General features: G+C 35.1%; 2 protein-coding genes and 1 long non-coding RNA gene across 7 annotated transcripts; all 3 read left to right on the top strand.

Moving 5' to 3' along the window:
* Positions 1-579: 579 nt before the first annotated feature.
* On the top strand, positions 580-14,440 carry LOC124401136 (junctional adhesion molecule-like). Of its 4 annotated transcripts, XM_046873142.1 has the most exons (7): positions 582-745; positions 2,455-2,754; positions 3,874-4,041; positions 11,074-11,217; positions 11,329-11,442; positions 12,494-12,561; positions 13,661-14,440. In XM_046873142.1, exons 1-7 carry the CDS (start codon positions 649-651, stop codon positions 13,694-13,696), a joined length of 927 nt encoding a protein of 308 aa, XP_046729098.1. In that variant the 5' UTR covers positions 582-648; the 3' UTR covers positions 13,697-14,440. The 4 variants fall into 4 exon arrangements, with proteins under 4 accessions (XP_046729096.1, XP_046729098.1, XP_046729095.1 ...); XM_046873140.1 differs by lacking the exon at positions 13,661-14,440 and having other exon boundaries at positions 580-745; positions 11,332-11,442; positions 12,494-12,767; XM_046873139.1 differs by lacking the exon at positions 13,661-14,440 and having other exon boundaries at positions 12,494-12,767.
* LOC124401141 lies at positions 4,091-5,939 on the top strand. 2 transcript variants are annotated; one of them, XR_006928531.1, is made up of 5 exons: positions 4,091-4,183; positions 4,301-4,375; positions 4,993-5,064; positions 5,380-5,447; positions 5,570-5,939. It is a non-coding gene; the product is annotated as an uncharacterized LOC124401141 (long non-coding RNA). The 2 variants fall into 2 exon arrangements; XR_006928530.1 differs by having other exon boundaries at positions 4,097-4,183; positions 4,298-4,375.
* Positions 14,441-14,581: 141 nt separating the features above from the next.
* LOC124401139 (junctional adhesion molecule-like) lies at positions 14,582-22,133 on the top strand. The gene is made up of 6 exons (XM_046873149.1): positions 14,582-15,004; positions 16,770-17,072; positions 19,374-19,685; positions 19,797-19,868; positions 20,356-20,423; positions 20,694-22,133. Exons 1-6 carry the CDS (start codon positions 14,935-14,937, stop codon positions 20,727-20,729), a joined length of 861 nt encoding a protein of 286 aa, XP_046729105.1. The 5' UTR covers positions 14,582-14,934; the 3' UTR covers positions 20,730-22,133.
* Positions 22,134-23,244: the final 1,111 nt, after the last annotated feature.

Genomic DNA, 23,244 nt, shown 5'->3' with positions numbered 1-23,244 from the left:
AGGACCAAATGAGGTTCTCCTCTAGGAGAAAGGATCGTGGCTCGGCACCAGTCTGTCACCTTCTCTCTGATTTCTTGCTGTTTCTGATGAGACCTATCACGTTGGTGTTACTGGTTATTGGTTATGTGGATTCCTTGAAAAGTCCCCATTTGTTATCTGTATTTTTCATTGATAGTTATTCAGCTTCTTTGGTGATTTTTTTGTAAAGAAAGTAATGAAACTTAAACATCACGAACTATTGTACTATTGTATTTAACAGATTTTATTTCTGGCTAAATTTAAAAAAAATAATATTGTCACACGTTTAGATCTGTATCAACTATATGTAGACCAGCTGTAGTAGCAGCTTTATGGCACAAGGTGTCACCAATTAGTCATTGCTCTATAATCAAAGAATGTTCAATAAATACCTTTTTTACTAAAGATAAAAAGAGGTTGATTAATAAATCATGCTTATAATTGCAATTATACTCCAAAAATTAATTGTAATTATTTTTTTAATGATTTAAGCTTATCACTTACAGCCAGCTTCTAGTGCTTCTCAGCTCAGAGAAGGCAATTTCTTTGTCCAAGACTGTCACGTGATCTTGTGTTGTAATTTCCTAAAAACCAAAGTATATAAATGAGGCACTCAGGCAGTGTGACAGAATGTGTGTTTTTAATTGTGAGAGACTGCTGTGTGCAGGAGAAGCAGTAATGATGAAGTGCTTGTATCTTTTGTCTGTTGTGTTTCAAATGGCTGCAGGTGAGTGAAGTAATTTTCTATTTTCTATTATAAAGTTCTTAGTTCAGCTGCTTTGTGTTTATTTAATGTACTTTCTGTTTAGATTGGGTTTACAGTAGGCCGTAGTTCATCCCTGTTCCTGAACAACCACCCCAACACTGTCAAATGTTTCTCATTTAAAATTTTTATTAACAACAACTTTAATTACTACAGTGTTATAATATTAATAGCTGTGCACTTCTATTTAAATTGTCTAAAGAACAGCAGTAATCTTTATACACACGGTAAATCTACTCATCATGCCTTGTGTTATAAAATTCTTTTCGAGACGTGTTCAGTTTTGATCATGTGGATTTTTTCTTCCTGATTAACTTCAGTGTTAAATGTACTGATGAATAGAGGTGGGATAATGAATAAGGAGGATTCTACAGTGAGATTATTTTACATCCCGATAATACTTACAGTGTATGTTTTACTCATTTCCTTAATTATGTAATTATCTGTCACAATCTCTGTCTCATTGAATCTATTTTTGTAACTAATGTAAAGTCTAATAGAAAAGTTATTTTAGTGACTAGTATGTTACTTCTTTATTCTGATCTTAGCTTAGTAAATAGATGCGTATTCATTTCACACCTCTTTCTGTTGCCACTCTTTCATTGACCACCATCTTCACTTTCTTTATCATACCTTATTTATATTTTTTTTACAGATATAAAGATGCATTTATCAACACTGTGTTCACATTCTTTAAACTCATCCCAGCAGTCTGACTGATCTGTGTATCAATTTAATTATCTTTGACTTAATTTGTGTACCTCCAGCTTGTTTTTCACATTTACACTGTTTTCAAAACCAATTAGTACAAGTTCAAAACCAAAGCAGTACTTTTTAAAAGTGGGCTTCTAGGCCTCTAGTTGTGTCCTACCTAAATCAAATCCACCTCTTAATACCATCATTATGACACTACAGCTGTTGCAAGCATTAGTACTATTCTGAAATGAAATATAACGGAGCAGGAAATATAGAGGTTTATAGGTTTCTCATGCAGCGAGAATGACTGGCATTACTAAAGCATTACCCCACTGAACACAATTCAACAAGTCTCATTTCACTGCAGCCACAGCTGCACCACCCACATAATTTACATACACTCTGATATATAAGTTATTGCCCTGTAACTAGTGCATCACTTCTTTATTCAGGTCTTAGCTGTAAATAGATGCATGTGAATTTCACACCTCTTTCTGCTGCTCTTTGTCAGTAACTATCATCTTCACTTAAGATATGTCATGCCTTAGATACAGTTTATTACCACTGGATTCTTGCATGTTATTTTGAAAAGGAAAAACTATCATTTGAAAGTAAATTAAATAAAACAAAAAATGGTACATTTCATTGAGCAAACATGACAGTTAGTGGACTGGCTTAGATACATTTTGTGTGTGTGTGTGTGTGTGTGTGTGTGTGTGTGTGTGTGTGTGTGTGTGTGTGTGTGTGTGTGTGTGTCATTCCCATTCATGATGGGTTAAATGTATAAAATCTGATTTAAAACAATGTTGGTCCAATGCTCATGAAGGCATGTTGTTCAGTCATGCTGACAAACAAGATCTGAGATTTAAATGTACAGAAATGTTTTTCTTCCATTTTTTTGTATGTTGTCTTTTTATAATATTGTTCTGCATATTGTATTCAGTAGTTTGTAATGTTTTGTGTGTTTGTTTTTGTAGGCTGTGTTCTTGAAAAAGATCACAAAGAAATCACACAACACAAAGGTGATTCAGTGCTGTTACCCTGCTCCTGCTCTGACCTGCACTCCAAACCTCAGACTTTCACCTGGGAGATCTTCAGAACAGGACGTCCGACTGAAGTGTTAAATGATGAACACTACCGTGGCAGATATCAGCTGTTTAATAACACTTCTCCTGCTAATCTGTCACTACTCATATCTGACCTGAGAGAAGAAGATCAGGGAGTCTACAGGTGCAGCACTGAGAAGGAACACAGAGACTTCAGTCTTTATGTTAAAGGTAAAACATTTAAATACACAATAAAAGTTGATATTTATTGTAAATGCAGACAATGACTCTTTAAATGAATTATAGTTACAATGTAATAAAATATTTATTTAATTGATCATAACTAAAGGGGATTTTAATTTACTCATATTGTAACACATCAATATCTAATTATAAATTACAATAAATACTGATTATGAAAATGAGACTGACCTGAAATTGTGGACTGCTATCAGATTGGATGTGACAGATTTCTCAGTCTAATTTATGATTTATTTTGGTAACACTGTAGTGTTTATAGAGCTCCATGACACCTGTATAATCCCTTCATTATAACAGACATAAACCTACATAAACATTAATAAAGGCTTCAGTCGATGTCACTGTCACATTGTTTTGTGAATTTGAATGTAAATTTATAAAAGTTAAAGTTTATGTAAATATCTGATACATCAGAATTATATGTTAATGTGACATAAAATATTAAACCCCAAACTCACTGTAATTTACAGTCAGAGAAAATCTACATAACACACTTTACATAATGATCTAAAGAAAGTCGACCTGGAAAACGTCATAACACCATTTAATGTCTACAGAAATCTGTCACTAGACGAGGTGTTATAACTTAACATTCACACTGAGAAACACAGTCTGTACATCAGCTGACACTTCTGGAAGTACATGTCTTTATAAATGTTTATTTAACTTCATGTCAGTTGTTATGAAGGATTTAAGTAGATGTCATGTAGCCCTATGAAGATGTTCCTTAAATAATGTCTTAAATTTATTTATATGATTATGTGAATGAAAAACACTATTTATATTAACTAATATATTGTTTTTATGTAGGGTGAAGTATCTTAGATATGATTATTATTAATAACAGTACAAACTGGTGTTAAAGATTATAGTAGATTTAGCAGTTATTTAAATATAAAGAATCCAGTATAAGTTCAGTGTTGGGTATCAGAGTCCTGATATTGGATTCATGTAGAGAATTTAAACAGCTGATTGTCACATCATTTAAAAATCTCTTCTGGTTTGCAGCAGAAAATGTTGTGATTTACAAACAGGGAATAATAATAATTGCAGTATTTCTATTATTACCTGTAAATGTTCTGTTTACAGGCTGTGAGCTGGTGAAGAAGACAGTGGTAGAGAAGGTGACTGGGTTCATAGGAGAGTCTGTAGTTCTGCCCTGCGTCTGCACTGACCTACAGGACGACCCGAAGAGGGTAACATGGGAGTTTAATAAAAACAATCACTTTCAGGAAATTTACTCTAAACAGACTGGAAATCACAGTAACAGAGTGAAACTGGTCAGTAAAAACCCTCCAGGAAACCTCTCTACTCATATCAGACCTGACTGAAGAGGACCAGGGAAACTACAGATGTTCTGTACAGGCTGATCACAGAGATCTGAGACTGTCTGTTAAAGGTACATTTTTGTCATTAATGACTGTGAGCATGTTTTACTCCAGTGTCATGTGTCATATTACTAACAGTGATAAAAACAATTATTAGTTTTAAAAAGTTTTGTGATTCTGTTCAGTAGGAAGAAGAGAAACTTCAACACAATCGAGAAATACAGACAAAATCTCACCAACCTCACCACCTGCATCAACAAAAGGTAAAAAATTACAGAATGAACAAACACTCAACACAAGCACTCAACACACAGTCTCCCTCCAGCTGACATAATTTTTACTTTTTAGTCATAAACAAAAACGATTCTTTTATATACTCTTTTATATAATGTACTCAAATATCTGTATGTGTTTTATTACACAGTTTTGTGTATTTATCTGGTTTTGTTTCTGCTGTGACTTTCGTCTGTGTAGGAGCAGAAGCACAAACACACACACACACACACACACACACACACACACACACACACACACACACACACACACACACACAGCATAGTTTTTCCAAGGTTGTTAAAAACAAAATGAGATATAAATGAAGAATTGGTTATTATTTTAAACAGGATTTGTCATTATTTTCTGTAGAAAGAATAGAAACTTCAACAGAATTGAAGAAAACAGACACAACAACTTTGTCACAATATCCTCTGAGTAAAACAACAACCTCACCACCTGCATTATACTCAACAACAAACTGGACCTATATAAAGACCAACCACACAGCATCCTCCTTCTAGATGCCAAAACATTTTAGAATTAATTAAAAACACATCAGTATTATTACATTTATAGAAATATCTTTTATTGTGTTTTATTACAGTTTTTGGCATTGTGGCAGTTTTACTCTTGGTGATACCTGGTTTAGTGGCATTTATTTGTTGGAAACACAGAGGTACAAAACACACACACACACACACACACACACACACACACACACACACACACACACACACACACACACACACACACACACACACACACAATGTTATTGTGGAGGTTTTTGTGAGTCCTTATGAGAATAAGATCAGGGCAGTTTAGTCGGTAATAAATAAGTCAGTCAGTAATATAGTCAGATGTTTGCACTGCAAAATTAAGTCTCATGTAAGTTGAAGCAGAACAGTAGCTTCCACACTTCACCTGAAATAAATACATAATGAAATTATGTTGTTCACATTAGAGGTGTGATTTCTAAGTGTTTTCTCTTAAGGAAGAAGAAGTGGAGAGAATTTGATTACTGAAGAATGTCCAGATCGTAAAGTAAAGCAGAAAGATCGGGTTAGTGAAATTGCAGGCTTGGGTTTAGCTGCATTTTTATCATCATGGGTCATCACAGAGTCAACATTAAAAGACACAGAATTTATTGTTATGAATAATTTTCATGTTCTGTTTTTCCTCAGACTGTACCTGATGTTACTTACTCTACTGTATCCCATGTGAACACAGCTGGAGCAGCACGGGTCCAGATCATCGATGAAGACAAAACTGAATACGCCTGCATTATAACAAACTAATCCACAGGAAAATTTATAGAATAATGTTGAAAATGTATAGTATGCTGAAAAAGGTTCTAAAAATAAGTTCTAAGATGCGATACATTTTAATATTGTTTTTTTTTTCTTTTTCTCATGATCACAAATTAATTTCCTCATGATTTCGATATAAAATGCACCGGGGCTCCTCCACATGCCCACACCCGCTGGCACGTGTAAAACTTTTTTTCGGCTTCCCCCATTAGGGGTCGCCACAGCGGACCATCCGCATGTTTGATTTGGCAAGTTTTTACGCTGGATGCCCTTCCTAACGCAACCCTCCCCATTTATCCGGGCTTGGGACCGACACTAAGGCTTGTGCAACCCTAATGGCTGTGGTTGGTTCCCTGACCGGGGATCGAACCCGGGCCGCAGCGGTGAGAGCGCCGCATTCTAACCACTAGACCACCAGTGAACCTACCCGCTGGCACGTGTAATGGTTATTATTCATGATGCTGGTTCTAGAACATGCTCTTATGCCGAATACACTAAAATAAAAAAAGGGATGATGAGAAAACCTACTAAAGTACAAGGAAAATTACAGATTTTATCAACTACTTCACAAAGTAGAAGTACACAAATAACACAAGTAAATGTAATTTGTTACTTTCCACCTCTGTTTCTGCAACACAAACATACAGCTAATGTTCAACATAGGGTGCTCCTCTTCCTCCACCACTTGGGATACAGCCCCCAGCCGCCTGTCCATAGTGGCTATCAGTAAAATGAAAAAGAAGAGAAGTCAGGGGAATGTAAAAGTGGCTCAACACAGAGTACAACTTCTCCCTGAGTGAAAGCCTCCTAACATGACTTCATCCACTGGACCGATCTCATTTAGCAAAGTGCCTTGATTGACATCTCAGATTTCCAGCCTATCTACATGCAAAGCTTCCTTACAATAGCAGCATATTGTCTTAATTCTGGACAAATACAAACATGCTGACTGTACTGTGCCAGAATGTAACTGACCCTCTCAAGAACAGCCTATGTTGAGTCAGGGTATTTCAAACAGTTTGGGGGAATCTCTTATACCTTGAGCAGGGCGTCCTTGAAGAGTCCCTCTAACCCTGCACTTTGTCTGTATGCTTAAAAAGTTCCACATGACCCTGAAATCCCAGCTTGCGGGCATTGTGAAGTCTGGCTGCCGGAGCTTCACTGGTGTGAATGGTTATGAGGATGTGGAAGCTCAGTGGTTAAGGCATCGGCTCCTTGATCAGATGATCACAAGTTCAAATCCCAGCACCACTAATCTGCCACTGCTGGGCCCTTAACCCTCAACTGCTTGGTTTTAAGGGTGTCTAACAAATAATGTAAATGTGTACCCTCTGGTTGTACCAGAGTAAAAAATGAGGAAACTGGAGGTAGGCCCAGGTAACAGAGGTACACGTGTTTGTATTTTAATTCTATTTTTCTAATTTTTTCCAGCTCTACACGCCATTCACAAACTTCGGAAACCCTTTTTTCCTTTTTTCAAGAGGATTACTGTAGAAGGTGTTGTTTCTGATTGTCGTGTGAAATCCTGTTTCCACTGTATTTGTGTGAAATAATTTTTTGAGGTCTATGTGATAGTGTTCTTACTCAGTGTGCAGTTTTTTCTGTGTATTACACAACATGGATTTCCTAATGCTGTGAGAAACAGGAAGTAGCTATTTTCCCATGCCACCGTGGCCAAAGTCATGCAATTACGCCAACTCCAGTAATGAAGTGTCTCATAGTGGTTATAAACTTTTCTAGCTTATACACTTACACTCTTTGCAGTGGCTATGATATTTGAAAACTTCCATCATTTTTGTGGTGTACTGTACTGATGGGCAGTTAAATGCAGAAATGTTCATGCAATTTGCAGGGGGAAAATCGCGATATCATGTGTGTCATGTATTGATGTTTGCTAATCACCCCATCTTTTTAACCTGTTTTTCCATTCATTTTTTTGCTTAATGATTTGGATTATCTGCCTGTTTATTTAATAAACACTCTTACCTGAATTTACTTCAGCTTCCACAATCCTGCATGCTTTTAGCACACACATTTACATAATAAATCTGAATATACATATAAAATGTAAATAGAATCGTGGAAAAAGTGATGCAAGAGATTTTCAAAATGTGGCTGTTGAGGTTTCCTGAACACCAAAGTATACAGTATAAAGAGAGTGACACTGTGTGTGTGTGTGTGTGTGTTTCAGTCTGAGGTATGATGTGTGAGTGCAGAAGAACAGTAATGATGAAGTGCTTGTATCTTTTGTCTGTTGTGTTTCGAATGGCTGCAGGTGAGTGAAGATATTTTATATTCGTTATTACAGAAAGGAGAGAGAATATTATACAGTTCTTAGTTCAGCTGCTTTGTGTTTATTTAATGTACTTTCTGTTCAGATTGGGTTTACAGTAGGCCGTAGTTCAGCCCTGTTCCTGAACAACCACCTAAACACTGTCAAATGTTTCTCATTTAGAGTTTTGATTAACAACAACTTTAATTACTACAGTGTTATAATATTATATTAATAAGTGTGACTTCTTGTTCAATTGTCTGAAGACAGCAGTAATCTTCTCATCATGCCTTGTGTTATAAAGTCCTTATTAAGACCTGTTCAGCTTTGATCATGTGGATTTTTTCTTCCTGATTAACTTCACTGTAAAATGTACTGATGAAAAGAGGTGGGATAATAAATAAGGAGGATTCTACAGTGAGATTATTTTACATCTCTATAAAACTTACAGTGTATGTTTTTACACATTTACTGAATTACATTTCTCACAATCTCTGTCTTATTGAATTTATCTTCAATAACTCATGTTAAGTCTAATAGAAAAGTTATTTTCATGTAAATATCAAGTCACATATTTATTCTGATCTCAGCTGTAAATAAATGCGTGTGAATTTCACACCTCTTTCTGCTGCCTCTCTATCATTGACCACCATCTTTACTTTACATATTTTACTTCATGCTTTAGACATAGGTCATCAGTAAATGATTAAGATAAGTTGCTCCTATTTATGTTTGTGTGTGTGTGTGTGTGTGTGTGTGTGTGTGTGTGTGTGTGTGTGTGTGTGTGTGTGTGTGTGTGTGTGTGTGTGTGTGTGTGTGTGTATGTTGTTGAGACAGTCTTTGCTGGTAGAATGAGTTGGTTTGGTGTTTGATAGTTATAGTACATTATAGATGTTAGGTTAACTGCTGTACTGAGCTGCACACTGATAAAGTGTGTGAAAATTATTTAAAAAAGTAATCATAATAATCACAATTGTGTTTGAGCAATAATCAAAAAATGACAAATGTTTGGTTTAAAGAAGTCTGGACATTGTGTAGCATTACTTTCTCCAAATATACATTATTTTCAGATTTAGTGTCTATCCACAGCTGTCTAATTACAAGTGTTTCTGTGGAATTTAAAAGATAAAAATACACATGTTATCACAATATTTTAACACACACAATAGCTAGGAGCTGGTGCTGGAAAGCAAGGGATTAGCATTAAATGTAATGAAGCCTAAATATTTTCTTTAAATATATGTTAAAAACCCATACATCATATAGTATTCAGTCATAAGTGATTGTACATTTGTTTCTGTAGGCTGTGCTCTCTCTGGTGATAATAATTGGTTAAAAATCACAGGACACAAAGGTGGTTCAATGCTGTTACCCTGCTCCTGCTCTGACCTCCATTCCAAACCTCAGAGATTCACCTGGGAGAGTGACAGAACGGGATATCTGACTGAGGTTTTCAATAATAAACAGTACAATGACAGAATCAATCTGTTTAATAACACTTCTCCTGCTAATCTGTCTCTGCTCATATCTGACCTGAGAGAAGAGGATCAGGGAATCTACAAGTGCAGCACTGAGAAAGAACACAGATTCATCTGGCTTTATGTTAAAGGTAAAGCAATTCAATAAACATAAATATACATTGACATTCATTGTGAAAGCAGACTTGATAAGTCTTTTAAATGAATTATATATTTGTAATAAAATGTTTCCTCCATTTACCATAACTAAAGGGAAATTAATCTACAAGTTGTATTGTAATACATCAGTAGCAAGTTATAAATTACATTAAGTAAATGGCAGGCCTTCTTCAATGGTGTCCTACCAGAGCCAATTCACCTGTTAATACCATATTTACCATGCAATGGCTATAAAAACCATCAATATTATAGAGAAATACAATATAACAGAGCACTGCATCACAGACCGTATCTCTTGCAGTGAGAATCAATGCCATTACTACAGCAAGAAACCCAGTGAACACAATACAAGAATACAATACAATCTCATTTCACTGCAGTCAGAGCTGCACCACCTGCATACAATTTTGTGCATTTTTTTTTCCTCAAAAAAACAATTGAGTTGTTTCAGAGATCAGGCTTGAAAGGGAAATAACCTTCTCGCTGTCTCTGTTGCCTAATGGAGAGAAGAAAGGGACAACCAGCATTCAATCAAAATGGAGCTCAGCTCTGCTGTCATCTTTAATACTCTTCCGTTTTCCGCTTTAAGTTGCCAGTCATGTTCCATTTCTCCACCCGCCCTCATCTTATGTGCTTTTTGGCAGTCCAACAAAATTAGTGCTGAACTGGTGCTATCCATTCAGCACCATGCAGTTGTGTCCGGAGCATTCTTCTTCTGATAGGTGGGAGCTAGATTCTCGTCATCACACTACATAAACATTAATAAAGATTTCAGCAGATGTCACTGACACAAATATAAATTTTCATTCAAATTGAATAAGTTAAAGTTTATGTAAATATTTGATACATCAGAATTATATGTTAATGGGACATGAAGCAATAATCCCAAACACACAGTAATTTACAGAGAGAATCTACATAACACACATTACGTAATGATGTCTTTCTGTTGTTTCTTTATTTAGCTTCATATCAGTTGTGATGAAATATTATGTAGATGTCATGGAGCTCTGCATTCAAAGCATCCCTTACATGCATTCAAATAAAAAAATAATAATAATAATTAATTAAATTAAATAAAATGTTGAACATTGATATAAAAGGTGAATACAATTGGGCATGTATAAAAATAAGTTTAGTTTGAGTTTTGCATATAAAAATCCTGATATTAGATTTATATAGAGAATTTAAACAGGTGATTGTCACATCCTTAAAAAAATGAAGGTTTGCAACAGAATATTTTGTGATTTACAAACAGGGAATATTAATAATTGCAGTATTTCTATTATTACCTGTAAATGTTCTGTTTACAGGCTGTGAGCTGGTGAAGAAGACAGTGGTAGAGGAGGTAACTGGGTTCATAGGAGAGTCTGTAGTTCTGCCCTGCATCTGCACTGACCTACAGGATGACCCAAAGACTGTAACATGGGAGTTGAATAATATTAAAATTTACTCTGAACAGACTGGACATCACAGTAACAGAGTGAAACTGGTCAGTAAAAACCCTCCAGGAGACCTCTCTCTACTCATATCAGACCTGACTGAAGAGGACCAGGGAAACTACAGATGTTCTGTACAGGCTGATTACAGAGATTTCAGACTATATGTTAAAGGTACATTTCTAAATGAATGACTGTGAGCATGTTTTACTCCTGTGTCATATGTCATACTACTAACAGTGATAAAAACAGTAATTAGTTTTCACGTTTTGTCATTCTTTTCAGTAGGAAGAAGAGAAACTTCAACAGAATGGATAAAAACAGACACAATAACTTCATCAGAACAAACTCGGAGTAAACCAACAACTTCTCCACCTGCATCATTCTCAACAACACAAGGTAAAAAATACAGAAAAGAACAAACACTCAACACAAACACGCAACATAAACACAGTCTCCCTCCAGCTGACATTATTGTAATTTTTAGTCACAAACAAAATAATCTCTTTTATGAGATGTGTTTTATTACACAGTTTTGTGTATTCATGTGTTTTTTTTTCTGCCGAGTCTTTCGTTATTTTGTGGGGAGAAGAATCAAACACACACACACACAGCATAGTTTTTCAAAGGTTTCTAAAACCATTTTGGTTTTATAAACATAATGAGATATTGATGGGGTACATTTTCAACAACACAAAGTTAAGCATAAAGCAAACACTAAGACTCCCACTGCCTGGTATACCTTCCCATTGTAATCCCAAGTGAAAAAAACAATATTATACACATCATTCTAATATTTACTTACATTATATGTAGATGTGCTTAATCACACAGTTTTCTTCCTTCCTGTGGTTGTGCTGCTGTTGACACTCAGTGTGGTGGCATTTATCAGTTGGGGACACAAATTAAACCCTTATTTATTAAACTTACAATGTCGACATCACAATTCAGAATGAACTTAACCATATCGTTTCATTCAACTAAATGTCTTTGCTGATACATTTTGTTGAAATTTTCTCTTTGAGATCAGATCAATGGAAGGCAGTCAGTCAGTAAGTAACCCAGATGAGGATGGGTTCCCTCTTGAGTCTGGTTCCTCTCAAGGTTTCTTCCTTATGCCGTCTCGGGGAGTTTTTCCTTCACCACAGTCACTCATCAGGGACAAACTTACACTGATAAAAAACATATTCACTTTTAATCACCACATTATCTGTGTAAAGCTGCTTTGAGACAATGTTCATTGTTAAAAGTGCTATACAAATAAAAATGAATTGAATTGTATTGAATTAAATTGAATTTAGTCTGTCTGTACTTCTGTTCATTTACAAGAATTCTGTTTCCTTTCACTTAGAACCACTACTGCAAAAAAGTTTAAATATGTATATAAATTTAGTTTTGTTTTACTCTGTGTTATTATTGAGGTGTGATTTCTGAGATCTTTTCTATTTAGGAGGAAGACGTGGAGAGAAAGTGAATGTTGAAGGACATCAGGACTGTGAGGGAAGGCAGGAGGATCAGGTTTGTACATGTACAATAACAGTTCTACCAGATATATTTTTGCCTTTAGAGATTTTGTTGTGTTTGTGATACACACACACACATGAACCACACATGCTTTCATTGAACAGTGAGTGATAAGAAAATATTATTTACAATTATTTTGATAATCGATTGATTGACCGATTGTTTTTCCAAATAATCGCATTTGAAAAAATATGTTTTTAAGTGAGATGTTTTGATTAATATAACTATATAAAAACTCATTCAGAATATTAATGTATAAAATGTGTACTTAAAAAAATGCAAAAGCCAAATTTTGACATTTTAAAGCTTGTATTTGCTGCTTGTTGAGAACTGTACAAGGGATTTCTCCTTGAACAAATGTTCTAATGCTGGGTTGAGTATTCGAGTACGAAAGCAAAGCAAAGATGAAGAAACGCAGCAAGCTAACAGTCTTGAGTAATAAATAGGGAAAAAAATATGCATTGGTGTACAAATGCATAAGCATTCGCTAAAAACCACAACAGTGACTAAAATGTAATTGTTTACTGATGCTGTTATTTGCTGCTTTGAACAGATGTAGTGCTGTCCCGAAGTTACAAACAGTTTACACAATAGCACTTCATTAAACGGTTCCATTTTCAAACAATGAGGATGATACAGTTTCTGCTTACCGTGATCATGTTTCGCCTTGAACATTGACACCAGTGTGTTTTCTTTTCATGTTCTCACGCATCACTGTGGTACTTCCATGCAACACAAGCTCCACATTGCAAATTCTTTCTTGCGTTTAATATATAATGCTCTCATGCCTTGGATCAATTGGGACGCACACTTTTTCCTGCTGCTGGTTGGCCATGTACTCTCAGGCCTTTCCGAAGCAGCTGTGTTCTCTTACCTTCACACTAATCCGTAATTTGAGCAGCCCAACAAATCAATCACGAATTTCATTATCGATTTGTTGCTGCAGCCCTAAAAATATCTTCTGCTGCTTCTATCAGAAAAACACATGGTGTAAAAAAAATTATTTAGATTTAGAGATTTGTGTCATCAACACTAACAGTCAGTCACTGATTTTGTGTTATATTAATCATCATTTTGTTCCGTTTTTCCACAGACTGTACCTGATCTTGTCACTTTCTGTATTGAATAACACATTAACACACAGCTGGAGCAGAATAACACTGGAGATAAAGAACTGAATATGGCACCATTATAACAATGGCTAATCCACAATACATATAGACACGTTTTCACATATTATAGAATAATGCTGAAAATATGTAGTAAATACACACTATGACCAAGTACAGGATTTACTACATTGGCTTTTTAGTGATTTTTATATTGTTGTTAAAAATCACATTTACACATATGCATGGATGTGATTTAATTGGGTTTAAGAGTTTCCAGATCATTGTGTTACTGTTAATTATGTTACCTGAGTGTATTGTTCTGCATTCACATTGATCGTTTAACATCCAGAAGCAAAAGAGAGAAAGATTTTGCTTGTGTTCTGGTATAATAAGTCGACTTTGAGGTGTGCATGAAGTGTTTAGTGCATTTTAGTTTGATATGAAAACTATATAAAATTCACTTTCAAACCAGCAGAGGGCATCACTCAGTATGAATTTATTCCATAGTTGTTCCATCCATTTCTGTACACATCTCTACAGGTTTCCCTGATTTGTACAGGTTAGTTTTTTTTTTGTTTGTTTTTTTAGTTCTCATATGAGAAATAAAACCTAAACTTTACTTAGAGATTGTTTAATTTAATTCAGCTGAATGTTATTTGTAGGGAATTTTTAACAATAGACATTGACACAAAACAGCTTTGCAGCGCTACTCCAAGCTGAGCAGTTCTCAAGCTAAGATTGTAAAAGTAAATACTTTTACAGTCCTGCACACATATATATATATATATATATATATATATATATATATATATATATATATATATATATATATATATATATATATATATATATACATTAAAATAAATGTCTTTTTGTCTATTTAAAGAAGCCTTGATGTAGATTTAGATCTCTTATGAGCAATTATCTGTGGAACAGCTGTAGTACTGCTTTATGCCACAAGATGTCTCTAATTAGCCATAGAGCTATTATAAAAGTTTCTTGAAAATTCTATTAAGTGGCTCTTTAAACTCTACTAAATAATGTTCTTAATTGCAATTTTACTTTTATAATAAACAATAATAAACATTTTAGAATGAATTATACTCCCCACTCTAGATCAAATTAATTTTGTCCAAGATTGTCACATGATCTATGTAAGAAATTACACAATGGATGAGGTTTCCGGAAATCAACACATATAGATAAGAGACACTGAGGAAGTGTGACAGAGTGTGTTTCAATGTGAGGGACTGGTATGTGTACAGAAGAAGCAGTAATGATGAAGTGCTTGTATCTTTTGTCTGTTGTGTTTCAGGTGGCTGCAGGTGAGTGAAGTTATTTTCTATTTTCAATTACAATTAGTTAGTTAATGTACTTTCTGTACAGATTGGGTTTACAGTTATGCGTAGTTCAGCCCCGCTCCTGAATAACCACCCAAACACAGTCAAATGTTTCTCAGAGTTAGATTTAGAGTTTTGATTAACAACAACTTTACTTACTACAGTGTTATAATATTAATAGCTGTGTATGTCTAGTTAAATTGCCCAAAGAACAGCAGTAATCTTAATACACAAGGTAAATCTACTCATCATGCCTTGTGTTATAAAGTCCTTTTTGAGACCTGTTCAGCTTTGATCATGTGGATTTTTTCTTCCTGATTAACTTCAGTGTAAAATGTACTGATGAAAAGAGGTGGGATAATGAATAAGGACGATTCTACAGTGAGATTATTTTACATCCTTATGATACGTACAGTGTATGTTTTTACACCTTTACTGAATTACATCTTACAATCTCTGTCATATTTAATCTTATTTAATATTAAAGAAAATTTCCTGTAACTAGAACGTCAGTTCTTTATTCTGGTCACAGATGTAAATAGATGCGCATGAATTTCACACCTCTTTTTTCTGCCTCTCTGTCTCTGACAAACATGTTCATTTCCTTTGTTATACCTTATTTATAGTCTTTTACAGATAGTTAGATGCATTTATCAACACTGTGTTCACATTTTCAAAACTCATACCAGCAGTCTGTGTGAACTGAACTGTGTATCACTTTAAATATCTTTGACGCAATTTGTGTATCTACAGCTTGTTATTCACATGTTTACACACTGTTTGCAAATCCAATTAGTACAAGGTCAAAAATAAATATCATTCTGAAATTAAATATAAAACGGAGCGGACAGGTTTTTCATGCAATGAGATTAAATGCTATTACTTAAGCATTACCCAATTGAACACATTTCAACAAATCTCATTTCACTGCAGCCACAGCTGCACCACCCACACACATCATCTCCAGGGAGGTGGTAGATCAGTGAATAAGGAGGATTCTACAGTGAGATTATTTTACATCCCTATAATACATATAGAGTATGTTTTTACACATTTGCTGAATTATATTCTTTACAATCTCTGTCTTATTAAATTCATCTTTAATAATTCACATAAAAATCTAATAAAAAAATAATTTTCCTGCAATTAGAGTCATAACTTCTTTGTTCTATTCTGTAAATAGATTAGTGTGAATTTCAAACCACCTATTTAATGGCCAAACATTAGTTTTTGATCATATTGCACCTCTGCTCTCCAGCACCAAAAGATTGCAGCTGATGTATAGCAATTAATAATTTACATAAATACTAATAGATAGATAAGTTATTTTCCTGTAATTTGTGCATCCCTTCTTTATTCGGGTCTTAGCTGTAAATAGATGCGTGTGAATTTCACACCTTTTTTTGCTTCCCTTTCTGTCACTGACCATTATCACTTCCTATGTCATGCATTAGATACAGTTTATTACCACTGGTTTCTTGCATGTTTTAATACTGTATTCACATTTATACAGTGTATGAGGAAAATAATACCACCTGTATGTTTTTTTTATTTTATTGTATGTAGTTTATTTTGATAGTTAGTTATTCTAAATTCATGATGGGTTCAATGTATAAAATCTGATTTAAAGTAATTTTGGTGCAAATCCATAAAATCTGTTTTATCTGCTGTGGTTAATGCTCAAGAAGGCATGCTGTTCTAGTGATCTAATCAGTAGATTGTGATGTTTTTGGTGTGTTTGTTTCTGTAGGTTGTGCTCTTTCTGTTAAAAATCACATAGAAATCACACAACTCAAAGGACGTTCAGTGCTGTTACCCTGCTCCTGCTCTGACCTGCACTCCAAACCTCAGAAACTCACCTGGGGGACCTTCAAAACAGGACGTCTGACTGAAGTGTTAAATGATGAACACTACCGTGGCAGATATCAGCTGTTTAATAACATTTCTCCTGCTAATCTGTCACTACTCATATCTGACCTGAGAGAAGAAGATCAGGGACTCTACAGGTGCAGCACTGAGAAGGAACACAGAGACATTTGGCTTTATGTTAAAGGTAGAACATTTAAATACACAATAAAATTTTATATTTATTGTGAAAGCAGACTTGATGATCCTTTAAATGAATTATAGTTACAAATGTAATCAAATATTTACTTCACTGACCATGACTAAAGGGGAATTTAATTTCGGAGTCATATTGTGACATCAATATCAAGTTATAAATGACAATAAATACTGATAATGAAAATCAGACTGACCTGAAACTGTGGACTGCTATCAGATTGGATGTAACAGATTTCTCAGTCTAATCTATGATTTATTTTGTAAAAAACACTGTAGTGTTTATAGAGCTCCATGACACCTGTATAATACCTTCATTATAACAGACATAAACCTCCATATTTGAATGTAAATCTATAAAAGGTAAAGTTTATGTAAATATCTGATACATCAGAATTAAATGTTAATGTGACATGAAACATTAAACCCCAAACTTACTGTAATTTACAGTCAGAGAAAATCTACATAACACACTTTACATAATGATCCAAAAAAAATCGACCTGGAAAACATCATAACACCATTTAATGTCTACAGAAATGTGTCACTAGACGAGGTGTTATAACTTAACATTCACACTGAGAAACACAGTCTGTACATCAGCTGACACTTCTGGAAGTACATGTCTTTATAAATGTTTATTTAGCTTTGTGTCAGTTGTTATGAAGGATTTATGTGGTTATCCTGGTGCTCTATGAAGATGTTCCTTAAATAAAGTCTTACTTTTATTAACAGTGGTTACCGAAAGTAAATTTTTCACTCTTTGTTATATAGCAGCTATTTGCTAAAATAATTTAAGTTCATTTTTCTTTCTCATTAACGTACACACAGCACCCCATATTGCCAGAAAAAAAACACAAAATTGTTGACATTGTTGCAGATTTATTAAAAAAGAAAAACTGAAATATCACATGGTTCTAAGTATTCAGACCCTTTGCTCAGTATTTAGTAGAAGCACCCTTTTGATCTAATACAGCCATGAGTCTTTTTGGGAAAGATGCAGCAAGTTTGTCACTCTGGAGAAAGTTTGCATCCAGGATATCCCTGTACTTGGCCGCATTCATCTTTCCCTCGATTGCAACCAGTCGTCCTGTCCCTGCAGCTGAAAAACACCCACATGATGCTGCCACCACCATGCTTTACTGCTGGGACTGTATTGGACAGGTGATGAGCAGTGCCTGGTTTTCTCCAGACATGCCGCTTAGAATTAAGGCCAAAAAGTTCTATCTTGGTCTCATCAGACCAGAGAATCTTATTTCTCACCATCTTGGAGTCCTTCAGGTGTTTTTTAGCTCTATGCAGGCTTTCATGTGTCTTGCACTGCGAAGAAGCTTCCGTTGGGCCACTTTGCCATAAAGCCCTGACTGGTGGAGGGCTGCAGTGATGGTTGACTTTCTACAACTTTCTCCTATCTCCCAAATGCATCTCTGGAGCTCAGCCACAGTGATCTTTGGGTTCTTCTTTACCTCTCTCACCAAGGCTCTTCTCCCCCGATAGCTCAGTTTGGCCGGACGGCCAGCTCTAGGAAGGGTTCTTGTCATCCCAAATGTCCCAAATCTGTAAGGTCTTATATAGACAGGTGTGTGTGTGTGTGTGTGTGTGTGTGTGTGTGTGTGTGTGTGTGTGTGTGTGTGGCTTTCCTAATCAAGTCCAATCAGTATAATCAAACACAGCTGGACTCAAATGAGGGTGTAGAACCATCTCAAGGATGATCAGAAGAAATGGATAGCATTTGAGTTAAATATATGAGTGTCAAAGCAAAGGGTCTGAATACTTAGGACCATGTGATATTTCAGTTTTTCTTTTTAATAAATCTGCAAAAATGTCAACAATTCACTGTTTTTCTGTCAATATGGGGTTCTATGTGTACATTAATGAGAAAAAGATTTTAGCAAAAAAAAAAGATTTTTAGACCCCCTTAAAATTTAAGGGAGTCTGAATACTTTCCGTACCCACTGTATATGATAAAGCACATGCCAAAAGCACATCATAATAATGAATAAATTGTTTTTTAAAGTAAAGTATCTTGGGATTATTATTATTAATAACTGTACAAACTGATGTTAAAGATTATTGTAGATTTAGCAGTTATTTAAATATAAAGAACCCAGTATAAGTTCATTGATGGGTATCAGAGTCCTGATATTGGATTCATGTAGAGAATTTAAACAGCTGATTGTCACATCATTTAAAAATCTCTTCTGGTCTGAAGCATAAAATGTTGTGATTTACAAACAGGGAATATTAATAATTGCAGTGTTTCTATTATTACCTGTAAATGTTCTGTTTACAGGCTGTGAGCTGGTGAAGAAGACAGTGGTAGAGAATGTGACTGGGTTCATAGGAGAGTCTGTAGTTCTGCCCTGCGTCTGCACTGACCTACAGGACGCCCCGAAGAGGGTAACATGGAAGTTTAATAAAAACAATCACTTTCAGGAAATTTACTCTAAACAGACTGGACATCACAGTAACAGAGTGAAACTGGTCAGTAAAAACCTTCCAGGAAACCTCTCTCTACTCATATCAGTCCTGACTGAAGAGGACCAGGGAATTTACAAATGTTCTGCACAGGCTGATCACAGAGATCTGAGACTGTCTGTTAAAGGTACATTTTTGTCATTAATGACTGTGAGCATGTTTTACTCCAGTATCATGTGTCATATTACTAACAGTGATAGAAACAATTATTGGTAATTTTTATCATTATTTTCAATAGGAAGAAGAAAATCTTCAATACAAAGAAAGAAGAAGAAAACAGACACAACACCTCCATCAGAACATCCTCAGAGTAAAACAACCTCACCACCTGCATTATCCTCAACAACACAAGTTAAAACATAAAGCAAACAGTCAGACTCCCACTATCTGTTATAACTGTCCATTTTCATTTTAAGTAAAAAAACACAATACTATACACGTTATTTTATGATTCTGGATGTGTTTAATTACTACGTTTATAATGAGAGAAAACTAAATTAATTTGCTGATACATTTTGTTGAGATTTTCTCTTTGGATTCAGAATAATAGAAGACAGTTAGTCTTTAAGTCTGTGTTTTTCTCTGTTTGTTCACAAGAATTCTGAGACAAATAAACAAATGTTTACTTTTGCTTATAACCAGTACTGCAACAAATGTTTAAGCATGGATATTAGTTTTGTATTTTTCCACTCTGTTATTGTATGTGAGTTTAAACAGCACTGCAGGCCTCCACATCTTACTGGAGAAACCACTTACAAACCACTAGAGGTGTGATTTCTGAGATCTTTTCTCTTTAGGAGGAAGATGTGAAGAGAACGTAGTTGCTGGAGGACATCAGGACTGTGAGGGAAAGCAGGAGGATCAGGTTAGCACACGTACAATAACAGTTCTAACAGATTTGTTTCTATTTTTAGATCTTCTGTTGTGTTTGTGATACAGTGCAGGTAACACACATGAACCACACATGCTTTCATTAAACACTGATTTATAGGAAATTATCTTTTGCTGCTTCTATCAGAAAAACACATGGTGTAAAGAAATGATTCAAATGTAGAGATTTGTGTCATCAACACTAACAGTCACAGTCACTGATTGTGTGTTATATTAATCATCATTTTGTTCTGTTTTTCCACAGACTGTATCTGATCTTAACACTTTCTGTATTCAATAACACATTAACACACAGCTGGAGCAGCACGGGTCCAGATTAACACTGAAGATAAAGAACTGAATATGGCACCATAATAACAACTAATCCACAGTAAATATAGATACGTTTTCACATATTATAGAATAATACTGAAAATATGTATTAAATACACACCATGACCAAGTACAGGATTTACTACATTGGCTTTTTAGTGCTTTTTTATATTGCTGTTAAAAATCACATTTACACACATGCATGGATGTGATTTAATTGGATTAAGATACAGAGTTTCCAATCATTTTGTTACTTTTACTTATGTTAGCTAAGTGTATTGTTCTGCATTCACTTTGTCTTGTGTACAGTTGTATTTTTATATCTTATATATTATATTAGTCTCATTTTATAGCTTATTTGTAACAATTTAATATCAGGGTAAGAAATGAATGATCCAGAAGCATCATGGTGTTTTGTGTAAGAAGACTGTTATACATGTTCTTGTTTGTGACTTTCAGTGTTTAGACTGATGGTACCTTTAGTCCCTGTTCTAGTAAACTAGCATGAGGACCTGTTTTTGAGAGACTTCACAGCACTTCTGTAAAACACTTTGGATAAAAGAATCTGCCAAATGCCGGAAATATAAATGTTAATGTTAATGTTCAACTTTTTGCCGCCATTTTTTAAGTGTGATTGTTCGATATTTTACATGAATGTGTAATAAGTATATATATATTTGTTTTTGTCACATTCTTGGAATTACCATGGTTTCATTATGTCATTTTAATTATTCCCTCTGAAATGCATATTTTTGATGTACTGGAGTAGATATTAGTGTTTATTTCAGTCATTGTGTTCTGAATAATAAGGTAATTCTCCTAAGGGAGAGAGAGAGAGAGAGCCTTTGCTTGTGTTCTAACGGAATCAGTTGATTTTGATGTGTGTATGTAATGTTTAGTGCATTTTAGTTTGATATGAGTTTAGCTTCCATAGTGAGCTTTCAAGTAGGTTTTAATCAGCTTGATCTTTGTAAAGCTCCTCTGTGCAGCTGTTACAGGCACTGGAATATTCACACTTATCCTCAGTGCCTCAGATTTCTTGCAGATGCTTTTCATGCAGATATTGAAGCCTAAAATATTAGTTCAATATGAACTAATATTTTATTTCGATATTTTGATCGAGCTGTAATATTATTTGGTTAAATGTCAAAAATAATTTTGCTTCATATATATGGGTGTAGTAGCGCACGATGGTCACAAGAGGTCTCTCGTGCGGTGCCCCCAGTAATTTTACACTCTAGGCCAGCAGTTCCCAAAGTAGGGGTCGCGACCCCCCGGGGGGTTGCGGAGTGGAGGGCGGGGGTCGCAAGATGATTTCCAGAAACTTAATTTTATTTTTACATTTTTTTATTTATATGTTAAAAAAGGTTGTAATGATGTGAGTATAATTTTGGGATAATTAAAATAAACTGGAAATAAAACTTTGTTTGCTCTGATTAGTTACGACGGTAGACGTACGATAGAACTTTCAACCGATCGAACCCTAAGGACGGCATTTCACGGCAAGACGCTCGATGAGTTCTGGGTTTCTGTCGCACTGGAATATCCACAGTTGTCGAAAGCCGCGTTGGATGTACTCATGCAATTTGGCTCAACGTATTTATGCGAAAAGACATTCTCCGCGCTGACTTACATTAAGAATAAACACAGGTCACGGCTTAACGTGTAAGATGATCTGCGGGTGGCGATCTCCAAAATTGAACCTAGAATGGACCTGCTTTGCTCCGCGCACAGCACCCATCCATCACATTAGGCGTTTTTGAATACTAAGTTATAATTATAATTGTTCCAAGGCGCCAGCCAACGCTGTATGCGTGTTACAGACAGCTTGTTCGTATTCTGTCTGTAAGCATTTCACAGTTATGGGATGTATTTGTTTTTAATTGGTTAATAAAATAGCCTGGCTTAGAGATTGTGTTCCTTTTTGTTTGAGCTCTGTCAGTCTGTAACCAAATCGCAAATCCTCACAAGCTGCTGGAGGAAAACACAGAGAGGAGAAAGGAGGGGGAGGAGGGGAGGGGGTCGCGGGTCGTCAGCAGTCTAATATTAGGGGTCGCGGTCTGAAAAATTTGGGAACCCCTGCTCTAGGCAGCTGTTCACTTTCAATCCACCATAGAAAAAATTATGCTGTCAGACCAGCAGAGGGCAGCACTAACAGAATTTCTTCAAGCTAGGCTACAATGTAAAATAATGTTTTGATAATGTTTTTTTCATTTTTTTTTAAATGCTTTTAAACTTTAGTAAGTTTAAGATTATAATGTTATTATAAATTACTCACTTAGACACACAGACTAAATCACTCAGGACTTTTAGTAATTTGTTCAGTAATTTATTTACTGTAACATACCCAATCTTTGGAATAATAGAAGTTTTTGCCTACTGTACATTATAATGCCTGTCAAAATGTCATTTTTCTAGCTGGATATGGACATACAGGTGCATCTCAATAAATTCGATTAGAATAAAAAAGTTGATTTATTTTA

The sequence above is a fragment of the Silurus meridionalis genome, chromosome 18, assembly GCF_014805685.1.
Source record: "Silurus meridionalis isolate SWU-2019-XX chromosome 18, ASM1480568v1, whole genome shotgun sequence".
Taxonomy (NCBI): Eukaryota; Metazoa; Chordata; class Actinopteri; order Siluriformes; family Siluridae; genus Silurus; species Silurus meridionalis.
The sequence above is the reverse complement of the archived record's forward strand: the minus strand, read 5'-3'. Positions and strand labels throughout refer to the sequence as shown.

Excerpts from the sequence above, each read along its gene's own strand:
- LOC124401136 (XM_046873139.1), top strand. The coding sequence starts at position 649 with ATGTGTGTTTTTAATTGTGAGAGACTGCTGTGTGCAGGAGAAGCAGTA. Across the intron at positions 746-2,454 it reads TGTGTTTCAAATGGCTGCAG|GCTGTGTTCTTGAAAAAGAT; the intron begins GTGAGTGAAGTA and ends TTGTTTTTGTAG. Across the intron at positions 11,443-12,493 it reads ATCATTCTCAACAACACAAG|GAGGAAGACGTGGAGAGAAA; the intron begins GTAAAAAATACA and ends TTTTCTATTTAG.
- LOC124401139 (XM_046873149.1), top strand. The coding sequence starts at position 14,935 with ATGTGTACAGAAGAAGCAGTAATGATGAAGTGCTTGTATCTTTTGTCT. Across the intron at positions 15,005-16,769 it reads TGTGTTTCAGGTGGCTGCAG|GTTGTGCTCTTTCTGTTAAA; the intron begins GTGAGTGAAGTT and ends TTGTTTCTGTAG. Across the intron at positions 17,073-19,373 it reads CATTTGGCTTTATGTTAAAG|GCTGTGAGCTGGTGAAGAAG; the intron begins GTAGAACATTTA and ends TTCTGTTTACAG.